This window comes from Xyrauchen texanus, chromosome 5 (assembly GCF_025860055.1).
Source record: "Xyrauchen texanus isolate HMW12.3.18 chromosome 5, RBS_HiC_50CHRs, whole genome shotgun sequence".
Classification (NCBI taxonomy): Eukaryota; Metazoa; Chordata; class Actinopteri; order Cypriniformes; family Catostomidae; genus Xyrauchen; species Xyrauchen texanus.
In genome coordinates, this window is record NC_068280.1 from 6,694,357 (window position 1) to 6,711,250 (window position 16,894).

At 35.2% G+C, this 16,894-nt stretch overlaps 1 protein-coding gene across 1 annotated transcript in view; it reads right to left on the reverse strand.

Moving 5' to 3' along the window:
* Window positions 1–379: 379 nt before the first annotated feature.
* The window catches only part of sorcs3a (sortilin related VPS10 domain containing receptor 3a), a 336,334-nt gene continuing 319,819 nt past the window's right edge, over window positions 380–16,894 (reverse strand). The window contains exons 23-27 of the mRNA XM_052126718.1: window positions 11,165–11,296; window positions 10,534–10,633; window positions 7,974–8,079; window positions 5,195–5,355; window positions 380–3,147 (exon numbers count right to left, since the gene is read on the reverse strand). Of these exons, the coding sequence (XP_051982678.1) occupies window positions 3,089–3,147; window positions 5,195–5,355; window positions 7,974–8,079; window positions 10,534–10,633; window positions 11,165–11,296 (558 nt within the window). The 3' untranslated portion in view covers window positions 380–3,088. The remainder of the gene's footprint in view (window positions 3,148–5,194; window positions 5,356–7,973; window positions 8,080–10,533; window positions 10,634–11,164; window positions 11,297–16,894) is intronic.

Below are 16,894 nucleotides of genomic sequence, written 5' to 3' on the forward strand. Positions count from 1 at the left end.
TCTTGTACAATGAATAAAAAAAAAAACTATTTACAGCATTGGCTTATCTACAGCACATCAATAAATCAAATTCTTAATTCATAACACTCTCTTTCTGAGATGTTTAACAGATGTGTCCAGTGGAGTCCAGTCTTTACTATTATATTTACAATATATGCATATGAAAATGAAAATACACTAACTGTATATACATTGAAATTAATACTTCAGACCTATTGATAATATTTTACTATATTCAATGTTTTTTGTTTTTTTATTTTTTTTTTCTCCAGGGAGATGAGACACAATATAGATAAAAATAATAATAAGAATAATAATAATAATAATAATAATAATTTTAAAGAATTAAATATAAAATAATAATAATAAAAAAACACTTCATCACTTGATAACAGCCATTATAAATTCAATTTCAATTTCAGATGGCCAGACATTATAATGAAAACACATTATTACAAAAAGGCATTCTTATTTGTAAGGCATTCACATATGAAGCAACATGATTCTATAAGCCATTTTATCTATGTACAAAAACAAACCCAAAGATCAAGTTGAATGTAAAATAACTTCATGGAATGCACACAGACATTAAAAACTGTGTAAGAGGAGCTTACTGGAACTTACCTTTAGCTGGAGGTATGTTATATTTAAAGTTAAGCTTTTGTACCATTTGCCCTTCAAGCCACAACCTGCATTTTGTTTATGCATGTAATCAAGGGTTTATTCCATGAAACATTCTCAGTTGAGTAGTTCATCTGGGCTACACAAATCGCCTTGTAATTGTTAACCTAGCTATATTTTTAAGTATAAAAACCTTGCCACCAAAATTTTACTTTTTTTTTTTTTCACAGTGCTTTTGGGAGGTTATTTCCCTTCCTGATTGGAAATTCACATTTTAGTTAATATCTATATGCCTTTAGATAAAGGCCAGATATGTACTGTAAATGTATAATTAAATGTTGGAATAATTAAGCAACTGCAAATTTAAAAGACTGCAGAGCAGGATTGCTTATATCAAGGCAAATGTGTACTACTGAGAGGACTATTAACACTCTTTTGCATATGTGATTTTGCTCCCTCAATTCAAGTTATAACAAATATTGAAATTAGATAATCGTATGAACATATAAATAAAATAAAAAATAAAATCAATATAGTCATTACTTTCACTCTTCACAATGTGTGAAAATCTGTTTCAACGGTTTTGGTAACAAAAAAAAAAAAAGCCCAAACTAAGCAGATTGGCATGTCATTGTGAATCAACAGTCACAAACCTTTGACACTAAAAGTCACTTTCAACAAGAAAAAAATTAGAAAAACTTTGACAAAAGCTAGCATGACCTTAACCAGTGAACTGGGGTGAAATAATGGTGGTAATGTGGATTTTTATGACACTGTCCATTATGCTAATAAGTCTGTAATATTCATTTTTCAATTTTTAAAAATATTAGATTTTGAAAATGGGTTCATTTTCAGATTTACTAAACATGTTTCTATTATAATCAATGGCATGTGGTCAGAGGTGGGTAGTAACACGATACATTTACTTGAGTAACTTTAAAAACATAATAAAAAAAGGACTTTTACGAGTATATTTAATGGTGGGTAATTTTCACTCTTAAGTAAATTTCTAATGAAGAAAAAATAAACTTTTACTTTGTTACAATGGCCGACATTCCTGTTGTTACATACCTGGTTTTAATTTAATAAGTGTAAATAAATAGGTCATTTATTGAGAGATTTTTGAATGGGACTTTACAGCTGCACTCTGTCACTTGAGTCGAGTCCACCACAGCAGCAGCAACAAGCGCGCCAAATAAACACTTTCTTAGCTACACACCATGAAAAAGAGCAGTCATGCAGTGCCTTCATTTTAAACCAGGACAAGCGGATATTTCAAGATTATAATTGCAGCGTGGTAAATTTTGGCAATTATAATAAGGTGGGCTTGTCTGTGTCATTGTCATTTTCAGGGTGATTTTGGAACCTCAGTATATAAGTATACATTTTTATATCAGTGTTGCAATATATCAGTTCCTAAATCCATGTAAACATCTGTGTTCTCCCATGTAAAAGTTATGTAAACATTCTGGATCACAAGCTGACTATATGTCTGCGCCTGCACAGCATTTCTGCATTTGACAGATGTGCCGATATTTTCTCATCAGCTCTGAACTTAAATAAGCCCAACACGCTTCCAACTACAGAGATAAGTTGCAATTTACCCTTAATGTACAGAACTAATGATCTAAATTCTTTCAACACTGAAAATACTGTAACTCTGATCTAAGAATCCATACAGGACTTCAAAAAGCGACAGGACTTAGGACTTAGACAGTCCTAAAAATCTGACAAGCATCCTTAAAGTGATAGTTCAACCATACAATAAATGAATGTTCTATCATAATTTCCCACCCTCACGTTGTTCCAAACCTGTGTGTATTTTGTGGAACCCAGAAAAGATGTTAGACATAATGTTAGAGACTGACAGTCTCAGTCACCATTCCCTTTTAAAATATGGAGGAAAAAAACATGCAGTGACAGTAAATGGTGACTATAAGGCTAACATTCTGAAACAACATGAGGGTGTATGATGACAATTTTCATTAATAACAATAATAATTATTATTATAATTTTTAGTGTAATTATTATTATTCTGTTGTTAAATGTGTATTATGTAATGGGATATTGGGATGTAATCATCCATTATGTTTTATGTTATGAAGTAACTAGTTACTACTTGAGTATTCTTTTAATTGGATACTTTCCTACTCTTACTCGAGTAGTTGTTTTTACATTACTACATTTACTTCTACTTGAGTAATATTTTTGTTTAAAGTAATAGTACTTTTACTAAAGTAAACATTTTGGGTACTCTACCCACCTCTGCACATGATAGTGTATTAAAAATGTTCCACACAGATTGTATTAAACAAGACACCCATGCAAATCTGAGCTCCTTAGAAAACTATTAACAATGACAGTGTTTTGAAATTACAAATAATCAAAAGAAAAACTGTCAATCTTTAAAATTGTGATACTTCTGTACACATTATTACATTACACCTCCTCAATTTCCGGACTTTTTCAGACACTCGTACAGTTTGGGATCTCCCTTGTGCTTTCACAGGTGTTGATTACTCCTCCTGTTTACCAAAAAAACACAGAAAAAGTACAGTAGCTTTAAGAGAAAAACAACACAAATTGACCATTTACTTTCATAAAAGGGTAGTTCATACAAAAATGAAAATTAAATCATCATTTACTTAACCTCATTTGTTCCAAGCCCATATTATTCTTTTTTTTGTTGATATTTTAGGCAGAATGTTAAGAACTGACAATCATTCACTTTCATCATATGAAAAAAAAAACACAAATAAAAAACAGTAAGGTCAACATTCTTCAGGACTGATTCTTTTGTGTTCTATTGAAGAAAGAAAGTCATATAGGTTTGTATATAATGTATAAAATCTAGTTCTGCCCAACAATATTTCCTGCTGAATATTCAGTTTTATTCTGAAAATACATTACGCACTGTACGTTAAAGGTATAGTTCACCCCAAAATGAAAACTATCTCATAATTTACTCACCCTCATACCATCCCAGATGTGTATGATTTTCTTTCTTCTTTTGAACACAAAGATTTTTTACAAGAATAGCTCTGCTCTGTAGGTCTACACAATGTAAGTGAATGGTGGCCAGAATGTTCAAGCTCCAAAAATCAGCATAAACATTAGTCATAAGAATCCAGTGATTAAACCCATGTCTTCAGAAGCAATACGATAGGTGTCGGTGAGTAACAGATCAATATTTAATACCTTGTTTACAATAAAAATGTTTACTTTCAATTTCAGATGTGAAAGTGAAACTAAACAGGTGCCACATATAACTTTCAGATGTGAAAGTGGAAGTGGAGATTTGAAGTAAAAAAAGGACTTAAATATTGATTTGTTTCTCATCCCCACTTATCCCATCATTTTTGAAGATATGGAATTAACCACTTGAGTCATATGAATTACTTTTATGCTGCTTTTGACCTTCAGATTTCTGGCCACCATTCACTTGCATTGTATGGACCTAAAGAGCTGAGATGTTCTTCTAAAAATCTTCATTTGTGTTCAGCAGAAGAAAGAAAATCATACACATCTGAGATGGCATGAGGGTGAGTAAATATTGAGAGTGCGTTAATTTTTGGGTGAATTACTCTTTAAATGCATTGTGAATGCCGTTTCATGATACTGCACCTTTAAGAATGAACAGACTAGATGTTTTAAAAATATGATCCCAGTGAGGTCAAGCAAATTAATGTACAGCAGCCTATAAATTAAACCATTAACCAAGAAATTCTGCAAAAAAAAAAAAAAAAAAATATATATATATATATATATATATATATATATATAAAAAAATGTTTTATACCGTTACCCCCACAGAAACGTGCAGTGGTGGAATTAATTTTCTTTGTGGCAGCAAATGTAACATGTTTAATCATCGCTGTTGTTATCACATCGACCCCAATTTGACCCTCGGGTTTCCACTTCTTATTGTGTAATTAGTGCCCCTTTATAATCACTGCTTAACAGCACCAATTAAATATTAATTTGCAGTTATTAAGTAATTACATGATCATAGATGCATCCACTTGGGAAATTAGGACACTTGGGTCCACTGTAGTCTCATTTGCATGCATCATGTTTCAGATTATAAACTCTTATAGAATTCTGATTTCAAAGGGTGTTTTTGGTTTGTTGCGTCCAATCAAAGTCTATGGCATTTTGTTGCAAATTCATCTGTCACTTGGTAGAAGCTAGTAAAATTAGAGAGATGCCAAAATGGACAGGTTGTGTGACATGACCTTCTTCTCAAAAACCATCAAAACAACAAGCCAGACTACATTAAATATGGGTCCATTTACCACCATTTGTTTCGTGCAGTGAATTATTGGCTGGCTAGAGCATGAAAACATCAAAAGTCAAGATGACTTATAAAGAACAGTCTCTTGTATTAATAATAAATTACCATTAATACATTTATACATGTAAATAAACACATTTCAGTTAAATTTAGTACAATAAAAAACGTAGTATTTTCAGTCCAATGTAATATCTGGGTCTTAAAGCAAAACAGAGAACCACTGATCTAAATCTAAAAGGTTAATGAGAAAGTTACTGATGTAACATCAATATACTGACGTTTGGCGCGGGCTTCCAGCTCTTTCTCCATCAGCTCTTTCTGGGTGGAGAACTCACTCAGGGTGATTTTGGGTGTGGTGTTGTTTTGCCCAACCGTACTGATCATCTCCTGCTCTTTCTCATGGTTCACCTCCGCATAGATGTTAATCCAGGGGATTTTTCTGTGGATGACAAAAGTGTATTATTATTATTATTGAGAAAAAACAATAATAATGTGAGATGTGGTTATAGGAGTGGTGGTGGCGTAGTGGGCTAAGCGCATAACTTGTAATCAGAAGGTCGCTGGTTCGATCCCCACAGCCACCACCATTGTGTCCTTGAGCAAGGCACTTAACTCCAGGTTGCTCCGGGGGGATTGTCCCTGTAATAAGGGATCTGTAAGTCGCTTTGGATAAAAGCGTCTGCCAAATGCATAAATTTAAATGTAAATGTAATAAATCTAAAGTGAGTAGTTGCTACAACACATGTGGCTCCATTTGGATTTTCAGACTGTTTGTTTGAGGGTTGTCAGACAGACTGATCTCACCATGAATTCAGTGTCAGTAGGGCAAAAGTGCTTAAGGCGCAGTCACATTTACCTTTGCACAGAGAAATTCCGTGGGTGAAGAAGGCATGAGTGGATGTTGAGCGTGTGTGAAACCAGCAAAAACAAACAGCCTATTTTTAATGCTGCAATTCATACTCTGAGAGAGTGAAGTTAAAAACAAACTCACCACTAAAATGTAATCCTTGGCCATAGTAAATATTAGTGTAGCTGTGTACGTAGCATCACCCACACAGAGGTCACTGCCAAACCATGTAACTTCCTATTGGTCAACATGGCGAATTTACCTGTCACGGTTCAAACTTGAACTCCAGGCGAAAACCTTGCCAAATTCTTCTAAAATCTTCGCCAATGGAGGCCATCGTGCAAAATTCACGTTTGCGTGCATTCCCATCTAAATAACTTTATTTTACCTTTGAAGGTATATGTGACCACACCTGCAGGCTGAAATCGCTTGCTGAAATTCGAATCACTGCCCCCAGTGGCTGAAGCTGGAAGTGATGTTGAATGTATGGACGCTCTAGTTTCTGGTTGAAATGTCCATATGGTGGCACCAAAACGAGTAGCTTTTTTAGTTGTAAATGATGTTATACAGTGAACAGGATTCTTTTTTTTATTACATCTACCCCCTAACCCAGGAGTGTCAAACTCTGTTCCTGGAGGGCCACAGTCCAGCAGAATTTAGCTCCAACCCTAACACACCTGAGGCAGCTAATCAAGGTCTTCAGGAGTGCTTGAAGATTACAAGGAGGCATTTTGGAGTAGGGCTGGAACTAAACTCTAAAGGGCTGCAGCCCTCCAGGAACTGAGTTTGACACCCCTTCCCTAACCCACATCCTAACCCCAAACCTAACCATCAGTGGAGTAAAAGTTTTTATTTTAGAGCTAAAATACAATTTCCTAATCACGCTCACAATTTTTCATGTAAGCACAATTGCTTGTTGCGCTAGAGGGACATGTCTGATAAGTGAATTCAAAATGGTATTTGAACTTTTAGAAGCAACATTTTCCGTGTGATCATGTTATGTCGGACATCACGAAATTGTCTCATTGTCTGGAGCAGGACTACCTGTATCTGAACAACTGCATGGTGTTTGAAATGTGTTTGAAAAACGTTTTTCAATTCTGTTTTGTGCCGCTAGTGCTGCAGAAATTACAAACAGTGGCTTTACTGCTTTCCTTAAGAACATCAATCATCGATTCAGTTTAAATGCAGAAATCAAAAAAGTATCAAATCAAAATGAATATAGACAAATATGAGCAAATGTTTCATTTTGTGTCCTTGACAGCAGCAAATTGACATTACATGCACAACAATACAGGGTAATGGCTGTGCACATGCAAAATTGTTAAACTGTGCAAGCATGCAATACAATACAAACACATTATTAAATATTGTGTAAGTGCAATCCTTCATTGTATTTCTGAAATGACTATGCCAGTTGCTCACTATATTTTTGAATTTCTGAAGCAGAAGTTTCTATTAGCTATTCTACCATGTCTTCCAATCAGAGAAATCTAGAAGCAAAACACATTCACCACTTGTCTTGATAATGTCGTGGGACAATCCGGAACCAATGACAAAGATGTTTTTGTGTTTCCCCCAAATCTCATGGTGTGCTTTTGCAACACACAAACTACGACATAATGTGTTTGCCATTTCCCAAGCTCACATTTATAAATTAGAATAACTGTTTTCAGTGTCTTCTGTTTATCTCAAATTATTATTAATTTTGTGTGCTAATTGCTTTGTTTTTTCAAGTGTGACATTTTCATAAATATGCTTCCTCTTTAAATTACTTGTGTACAAAATTGATATTCATTATTAATGATTGTTTCACCATTTCCCTGACTCTTTCCATTTGAATTATTTTGAGAGCAAATAAATAATTCAAAGCACTGCAAAACAGTTTTTCAGTAGAGAAACCACAGCTGCATATTAAACAATTCATTTATATTTTTTTCTCAATTTCACGTAAATGTTTCTCTCATGTTTCTGCCATATGAAAACTAATAACTAGAACACACAACTAACATGAGTAAAAAAAAAAAGCACCCCAGAAACTTTTTTTTTTTTTCAGAAAAGGAAAGTTGCTCCAGATTCTATCCCATATCTTACTTTATATTTAATCTTTATATATACTTTATATCAATGGCAACATGAACTATAGAGAGCATGGAAGAAAATACATTTCAAAGGAATGTGAGATGTACAAAGTGTTTACATAGATGTACCTCTTAAATTTGTAGATGAGGAATACAGCTAAACCCAAAAACACAACCGATAGAAGCATCAGCATAGCAGAACTGCTGTGTCTTGGGATGGAGTCAACCAGAGGAGCTTTGGGAGAGAAAAAAAACACACAAATAAAACATAGATGTCACTTGTGTTGGTCTGCTGATTTTGTCAAGCCTTAAAACTCTGATTGATATACAGCAAAAGTCTAAAACCACTATTTAAAATCCTTAGGTTTCTAATTTAATGCATTTTCCAGTTTTTTTATTGAATTCAAAAAAAAAAAAAAAAACATAGGGTGGCACTAGGGGTGGGGTAACAGGGCTCAAACCTTGAATGTTTTTATTGAAGCCCCAAACGTTATCATCATGTAGGAATTTCAAAAGTACCAGTACTTTGGTATCAAGTCGATATTAAAATAAAAATATACTTTGATATATAGTAATGAGAAGTAATGAGTAATGAAAGTAATGAGACCGGCCTTTCTACAGAACCAAAAATGAAACAAAGGCTATGTGCTCGAGGAATTTGCAAACTTTAGGACCCAAATTAGGACAATTATGTTTTCTGCAAAACGCTTTTATTAAGACTAGTGCTCTCAGGGGCCTGGGTAGCTCAGCGAGTATTGACGCTGACTACCAACCCTGAAGTCGCGAGTTTGAATCCAGGGTGTGATGAGTGACACCAGCCAGGTCTCCTAAGCAACCAAATTGGCCTGGTTGCTAGGGAGGGTAAGTCACATAGGATAACCTCCTCGTGATTGTGATTTGTGGTTCTCGCTTTCAATGGGGTGCGTGGTAAGTTGTGCGTGGATCGCAGAGAGTAGCATGAGCCTCCGCATGCTGGCAGTCTCCACAGTGTTATGCATAACGAGCCACATGATAAGATGCGCGGATTGACTGTCTCAGAAGCGGAGGCATCCCTCCGCCTCCCGAATTGAGGTGAGTAATCACACCACCACGAGAACCTACTAAGTAGTGGGAATTGGGCATTCCAAATTGGGAGAAAAGAGAATAATTAAAAGACATGCTCTCAGATGATATATTTTTCAATCATGATTAATCACATATTTATTTATTTTGGTCATTATTTGCGATTATACGCATAGATTTTGAAAACACTGAAATCTGACACCATATATACTTATTTTCCTGCCAAAAGGCATTTATTTCCATCTTAGGAAAGAAAACAAAATAATATGTAACAATTTAATTCTTTATTAACATTTTCAAAACTTAGCTTTTCGCAGTATAAAGATAGAAATGCACTAAAATAGCACCAATTCAAGTAACATTAATCATTTCCCAAAGTCAGTCAACACCAGCATAAAACGTCACTTTGAACTCCCCATGAAAAGCGCTTGCCGACACAAATGCCTCATTCTGCGTTTTGGTGATAGTTAAGACTTGCCGTGCTTCTTTGGTAATTAAAACGCGCCTTCCATGGTCTGAAAAAGAATCTATTTTTGTCACAAGTCCCATCTGGGCTTGTTTTGTACATCAAATAGTGCTAAGAGGTCATTTTTCCATCATTTTATCACTAATGGGGAAGTGCTGTTGTGTGTGTGTTTGTGGTGTGTGCGTCACTGTAATGACTCCGGGCAGACACATAGCAATGGTTCCGCCCTCCCTACCGGTGTCTATGCTGTATTGATGGTTAATGCATCAATCGCGATTAAGAAAAATGTACACATTAAACTTAATCGCATGCGTTAACACGCCAATTCTGACAGCTCTACTTACAACACAATGCCATCAAATCTCACAAACTTTGGGAAATCCAGCAACTATTTTCTTTATAATTTTTTTTTGTCATGAGCACCCATTTTAGCCTATTTACAGCCTGCTAAATTCTAAACTAACTAAACTATTTTCCAAGCCGAAATAGACAAAAAGGATGTTTTTAATCATGTTTTAAAGTACATAGTGTTAAAAAAAAAAACATGCAGCTTCTGAAGTTTGAGTGCATTTAAGTCTGAGACAAAGTTTGTGGGACCTTTTAGCTTAATTCCAGTAATATCTATCAATTTACTTCATATAAATGAAACATCACAAATGTAACATTACAACTTTTATTATGAAGTTCCAATTTTATCCAATGTTTAACCAAAGAATGGCCCCATATAGAGGTCTGGGCTAAGCCCCAAATATCCACTGACACCTAGAAATGCCCCTGTTCAAAACTAGTCCAAATTGCAACAACCAAAATCTTTTTAGTGGAGACCTTGTTTTTTTCCTCTCAAAAAGTGAGGAGAGCTTGCCATGATTGCTTATAAGCAATTATCCAATTATCTTACATAAGAATTTCAGCATCACTGCTGGAGCACAGTCTTTCAACAGTATATAGTAATTTCTTGTCCCTGAAAGCAATCAGCATAATTACCCAAAAGTATTTTAGCAACGATAATGCACATAGCACCTAACAGAGGCTGGAGAAGGAAATTAAACAAAGTCACACTATGCAATGTAATCAAGTGTTAGCAGGTGTACTGTTAATCATATGCACAATATCTCTCAAAATAAAAAATATTGTCATTTGAAATGACACATTGTTTCTTACCTAAAGTTAATTGTGTGATGTAAACGATGACCCGAGAGCCTGGTTTTAACTCAAACTCCACTGAGATCTGATTCAAGGCAGTGACCAGGATTTCTGAAATCTAAGACGCAAAGACAAAATTCAAAATAGTTATATAAAGACCCAGGGATGGATTCCCACGAAACATTCTTCAAATTAAATTCTAAACTAGTATGTACTTCTTATTTTCTAATCTGTTTATAGCTAGATAGTTTTTTCAAACTCCTTACCTCAAGTTTGAGCAATAGTAATATCCTTAGCATCTGACCCTCAAGTACATTATCTAAAAATAACCTATTTTAATAGCTCTTCATGGTGACATGTCCTTGTCATGTAGATCTAATTAGGCATTGGTGCTTTCGATATTATCACAGAGATAAATATGTCTTAAGGGGGGAAAAGAATTTGTGTAAACCATGATAAAAATGTCATCCAATCCCCTTCAGAATGTTTTTGACATACTGTCATGTTTCAGGTGACAATTACTTTCAGAGTAGCCCCAGGCAGAAGCTGATCTTTAATTCTGATCAAGGACCATACAACCACAATTCAACCTTGAACATTAATGGGAAACAGTGAAATTTGCATACTATCTCTCATGTGCATGCCTGACCTGCTCCAGATCCTCCTCACTCCTTTTCCTCCCATCTGATTGGTTCCTAGGAGGAAGCAAGAAGAGTTCGGCAGCAGTCGGAATTCCAGGAAACACGGCAACCAGCAGCTGTTCCTCCGGAACGTCAGCAACCTGGGTGGCGCAGGAAAAAAAATTAGTCCACAAGCTCTAACTACATACAACTTCAAGACTGATGTGTCATGGTCTCTTGGATTTATGAGGGTTACGTTAATTGAAAATGATGCTGATGGCTTGTGATATACGAGTCCTATCCAAGGAATTATTAAACACAAGCGCTATCTGTAAGTCTAAGCGGTTATACTCTCACTGAATATCTGAAAACCTCAATCAATACTGGTCTCAGATTCTACAGCCACTACAAAGCCCAAAGGTCTACATTATGGGCTACCACAAAACCAATAAAAGGAAGTCTACTGACACTTACCACGAATGGGGTAAAAACAAAAAATACATAAAAATATGAGTAACAGGGTTGCAAATTGAATCTAAATTAAGCTATCAATCAGTAAAGGCCAAAGAACAGGCTTTGGTTTTCCTCATGGGACAAAATGTTGTAGTGATTTATATACAGTGTTGAGTTAGTTACTCAACACTAATCCACAACAAATGACTAATTACTCCTCTAAAAGTTTAATTCAATTACTGATTTTACTGATTACTTCATTGAAAAAGTAATCACATTACTAACTCATTTTTAGTTACTTTTCAAAAATAATTTCACAGACAATTGTATTTTTTTCCACTCAACGAATTCAAGTTAAGGTCTATATTTCCTCCTTTTCCATTGTTGCACTTAAGCACCAGATGTCTCATAGGTGGCGCACACCTTTCAGCTGTCAGAAACAAATGTAAACCGATATACAAATTAACATAATTCATAGATATTAGCATTTTAGAAATGGGTTACCCAAGTTTTGTAAGTAATTAGTAACTGATTACATACATTTAAAAAATAATGCATTGCACTACTTATTTATTTACAAATTATGTTGTAATCAGATTACTGTTACAACATAATTTACAGCTGTTATTATTTCCCATGTATTAGATAATTTTTGTTATTGATCATTACAATAACTTCAGAAACAGGGTTGAATGGTCATTGACAGCATAATGAAAACTTTTTTCAAAACAGAGATAATGGACAGAGATTATTTACTTGTCCTCTTATGGCAAACATCCAAGTTTTGTTATTTCTTTGGTGTTACAATTTTATGGAATGTTACAGTTTTTATAACAGCATTGGGAGCAAAATATGGAACACAGCTAAATTTAAGTTTTAGGTTATTAAAATACGTTAATTAAAAATAGGTTTTAATACAACTAATTCAATATCAGTTCAAAAGATTGTTAAAATTATGAAACTGTTACACGATTTAATTGTTCATCAAGATAATTACATGGTAAGCTGATTAATTAATCACAATTAATAACATACATTTTTGCTGAGAAAGCCCCTCAAATAGCAATAATTCCATGTATAATGATGTAATCATTATAAATGTGTATATATATATATATATATATATATATATATATATATATATATATGTATGTGTGTGTGTGTGTGTGTGTGTGAGTGTGTATTTATCACTTTGTGGGGACCAAATGTCCCCATAAGGATAGTAAAACTCGAAATTTTTGACCTTGTGGGGACATTTTGTCGGTCCCCATGAGGAAAACAGCTTATAAATCATACTAAATTATGTTTTTTGAAAATGTAAAAATGCAGAAAGTTTTCTGTGAGGGTTAGGTTTAGGGTAGGGTTAGGTTTAGGGATAGAATATAAAGTTTGTACAGTTTTATACAAACCATTATGTCTATGGAAAGTCCTCCATAAAACTATGGAAACACTACATGTGTGTGTGTGTGTGTGTGTGATGTAGTGTTGCTGTGTGTGTGTGTGTGTGTGTGTGTATGTGTGTGTGTGTGTGTGTGTGTGTGAATTAGATGAAGTTTGAAACTTAGAAAAACACATATTGAGATCTCTGTCTTCCGATTTGCGCACCATCAATCTGTGTTTGTATGCAAGAACGTGTTCTCGTGTTGTGTCTCGTTTGGAAGGCTGTGTCCTCCCGAGGTCGGATTTGTCGACCACATATGTCATCGAGGCAGTCGCATTTAATAAAAATGATTAGGACACTTCGAATGCAGCCTTCAAATGTGACCTTCTTTCACGGAAATTCGGACGATGCATGAGGTGTATTCTTGGTGGGCACAAACAACCCAGAATTCTTTGCTTCAACGAAAATGTCTAAAAAAAAGTTTGCCAATTTGCCCATAAATATGATGTTAAAATGCAAGTAAAGTTAATTTCCAAGTTGAAGTACCTCGGTAGATGAGTGTAGAGCAAATAATATGTATAATTATATGAATATATAATTAAAATAAAGTATTTGACTAAAATAACCTCTGTAAAATCAATTTTCTTTTCTCTTTACATCATTATAACTCTCATAAAATGTACCTCATGCATTCCCTTCCAGAGAGACTTTGTTCCTTCTCACTAGTGCGTGCTGCCATAGCAACCATGTAAAGTTTGTCCTACAAAAGCCGTCTGGTATAAACAAGGCTTGTTTAAAGGAGGACACTCGGTATACTGCAAAGGACGCGTCCTGCCTAGAATGCAGCCTTCGAAACGAGACACAGACCATTTTACATTCCTTTTCCGATTGTCCTACGAAGGCCGTCTTGTTCTCTGTCTGTATAAGCTGCGCGTTGCCTATACAGCGAGTTTCGCTTACTGCCCCCTGGAGAAAACAACTGGTACTCCATGCTTGAATTGCTCATGTGGAAGGCATATTCCTTATTATGGTCCAGGTACATGATTAACTGCATACAATTTTTAACACATTATTTTATATATAACTAAATGAACATGTTAAATTGACAGCCCTAATTAGTCAATATTTGTGGAAAATCTCAACATATATTCTCCTAGAGATACCTGCTTAAGTTTACTTTCCTCATGAAAAGGAACATCAGGTATAATCTTTGTTTCATCTGATATCATCGCATAGGGCTTAACCAGCTGTAAGCCACTGGCTCAGGGTCAGACAGCCTAAGCATAATTTACAATGAGAAATGTGTCCAGAGCCAGAGCAGTGTTACAAATCTGTCTAAGTTTGTCCTCACTGCTGCAATATCGGAGTGAAAATCCCAGGGGCCCATTAAAGGATTCAGCCTATGTGCCACTGCTACTGATATTCTTAATGATTAATGTACATCTCCAAACTCTAGCCTCTAAATCTCTCTCAACTTAACATTAGAATCAACACACACACCCTTCTGACATTAAGGTCCAAAAGGCCATTAGACAGCAAAAGAGAGATATAATGTAACAATGCTATTAATTATACCCTGCTAAAGAGACTTTATTTTAATTAAACCACTAAATGTCAAAACATTTGCTTCCCAGACAGAAGAACTGTAAGACATTAAACGCACAGAATCAGTAATGCTAATATGTATGGGTCATTGACAAATAAGGTTGTCCAAGGTGTTAAAATGAGAAATCTTTCAAAAATATATAGTTTAAAATACTTGAAATAGTAGAAATGCAATCTTCAATTTGGTTTCATACTTTTTTGGTTTCATAAATTGTCATGTGGTGTACCATCAAGTAAAAGGTATTACATTATAATACTTTCTATGAACCTTGAATACATGAATACAAATACGTGGAACTCCTTTATATTCTTGACTGATAAAAAATATATATATATATATATATATATATATATATATATATATATATATATATATATATATATATATATTTTTTATTTATTTTTCAGTCAAGAATATAAAGGAGTTTCACAAAATGACTTTGGAAAAAATCTGCCTTTTCATAAAAAGTTTAAAATGAATATCAGATGTTTTGTTTTTAAACTTAATACATTGTCTCTTTTATGGTTTTAATGGTCAGCAATGGCTACCATCATGTTAATTACAGGGAGTCCTGTAGCTAACCTTACACAACGATTACAAATTTTGTCTAATTATTAAATACATTTTATTTACAAAAATATACACTTTATAAAATGAACTTTAAGCCATCAAAACAAAACACATTTGAACAAAAAATGTCAATCAAAATAATCTTGAATTAAACATACTACTTCACGATACGTTCCACAGGGGTTCATAACCACCAACTTGTTGCACAGAATTTCTGGAGCAACTTGCAATTGTCAGCTAAGCCGTGGCTTTTCTGAATCCAGGTCCTCACATAATGTCTTGGAGAAAACATTTACAGAGTAGTGCTGAAAGGTTTTGAAGCTCTAGACTTGAATTTGCTGTGTTATTTAAAATGTTCTTCTGGCTAAAGCCAAGCTCACACTCTGCTGTGGAAATAACCAGTGTGTTCAAATAACAGGTGCTGATTAATGTCTCTCCTCGATTGATTTGTCAATGACACTCCTTTAAAGAGCTTCAGATCTACTGCTTTCTGTGCATTCTGTGCCTGTAGACCAGGTATCTCAGCCATGGACTTTAACACATGGACCTGTAGAGCGAGACATGCGTCCGCCCTGGGAAGAGTAATTTTCCGGCCTGAAGTAACACTGACAATTCTGATAGATCCTCTAGGGCATCGTACATGACTGCAAGAGACGATTGGCTAAACCAACAAACATGTATCTCTCTGTGGAGCTTCGTTTTTGATCAGTCGAGGCATCTGAAAAGTGTCTGTGAAGAGCTGGGTACTGTTGTAACACAGCTTTGATGGTTCTATAACTAGAGGCTATCCATCTAGAGCCAAGACTCCTCCCTATATTCAGAAACAAAAAGTTCTAGACAGTATGAAGTTAGTTCGCGGCAGTTTTTAGCAGAAGCATGTTCAAGACTGTAGGCCTTGTCAAAAAATGACTGGGACTGGTTCATCCCAGCTACATCATCTACAGCATCCCCAACACTTACTTCAAAGCAGTGGTTCATACAGTTCCAGATAAGCACATTGGGAAGCAGTTGAACGATTTTTGCTGCAACACCTGATTTACTTCCAAGCATGACAGAGGCAACATCTGAAGCAAAACAAACTAAACATTCTTTCAGCTTCTGTGAAACCATGGTGCCGAGGTTTTCATAAGTGCTTGATAAATTCCCTCTTGGTAGCTGCAAGTTAAATCTAAAAAGAATGCTAGTGGCTCTTCATCTCCATCTAAGCTTGCTCTTAAATAGATGAACAACACAGATATCTTACTGATAGTTGTGCATTCATCTATCAAAATGGACCCTTGCCAGCAATGTAAGCGCAGCGTAGTTCTAGCAGGAAGACAAGCAGCTGCACATCATTGCATCATTAGCTGGGTAATTCCCAGCCAATCACTTGTAAGCTGTTGCTTTATAAGTCTGTTCACAATCTATAACATTGCTGTTTCAGTGTGCTAACACGACAACCTCCACCACCCCACCACCAACAGTTGAGTCCCGTCCTGCACGGGGGGTAGGCTCCTCGCCCCTGCCTCCTATCTCCGGCAGGATATGACAGTTCCGAGTACAACTTCTTCGGACCACCAGACACGACGCAAAAGAGAGACATTACTTTTCTGTTTTATATTCATCAAATAAATGTCATCTTAAATCTCACTCAAGTCTGCAAGTCTTCCTGATAGAACTGTCTTTCTCATTTCACGAGCTATGTGATGACTAATTTGTGCACAAGACTTGTCAGAGTGTAAAGTCATTCCCATGTCTATTCCATTTAGG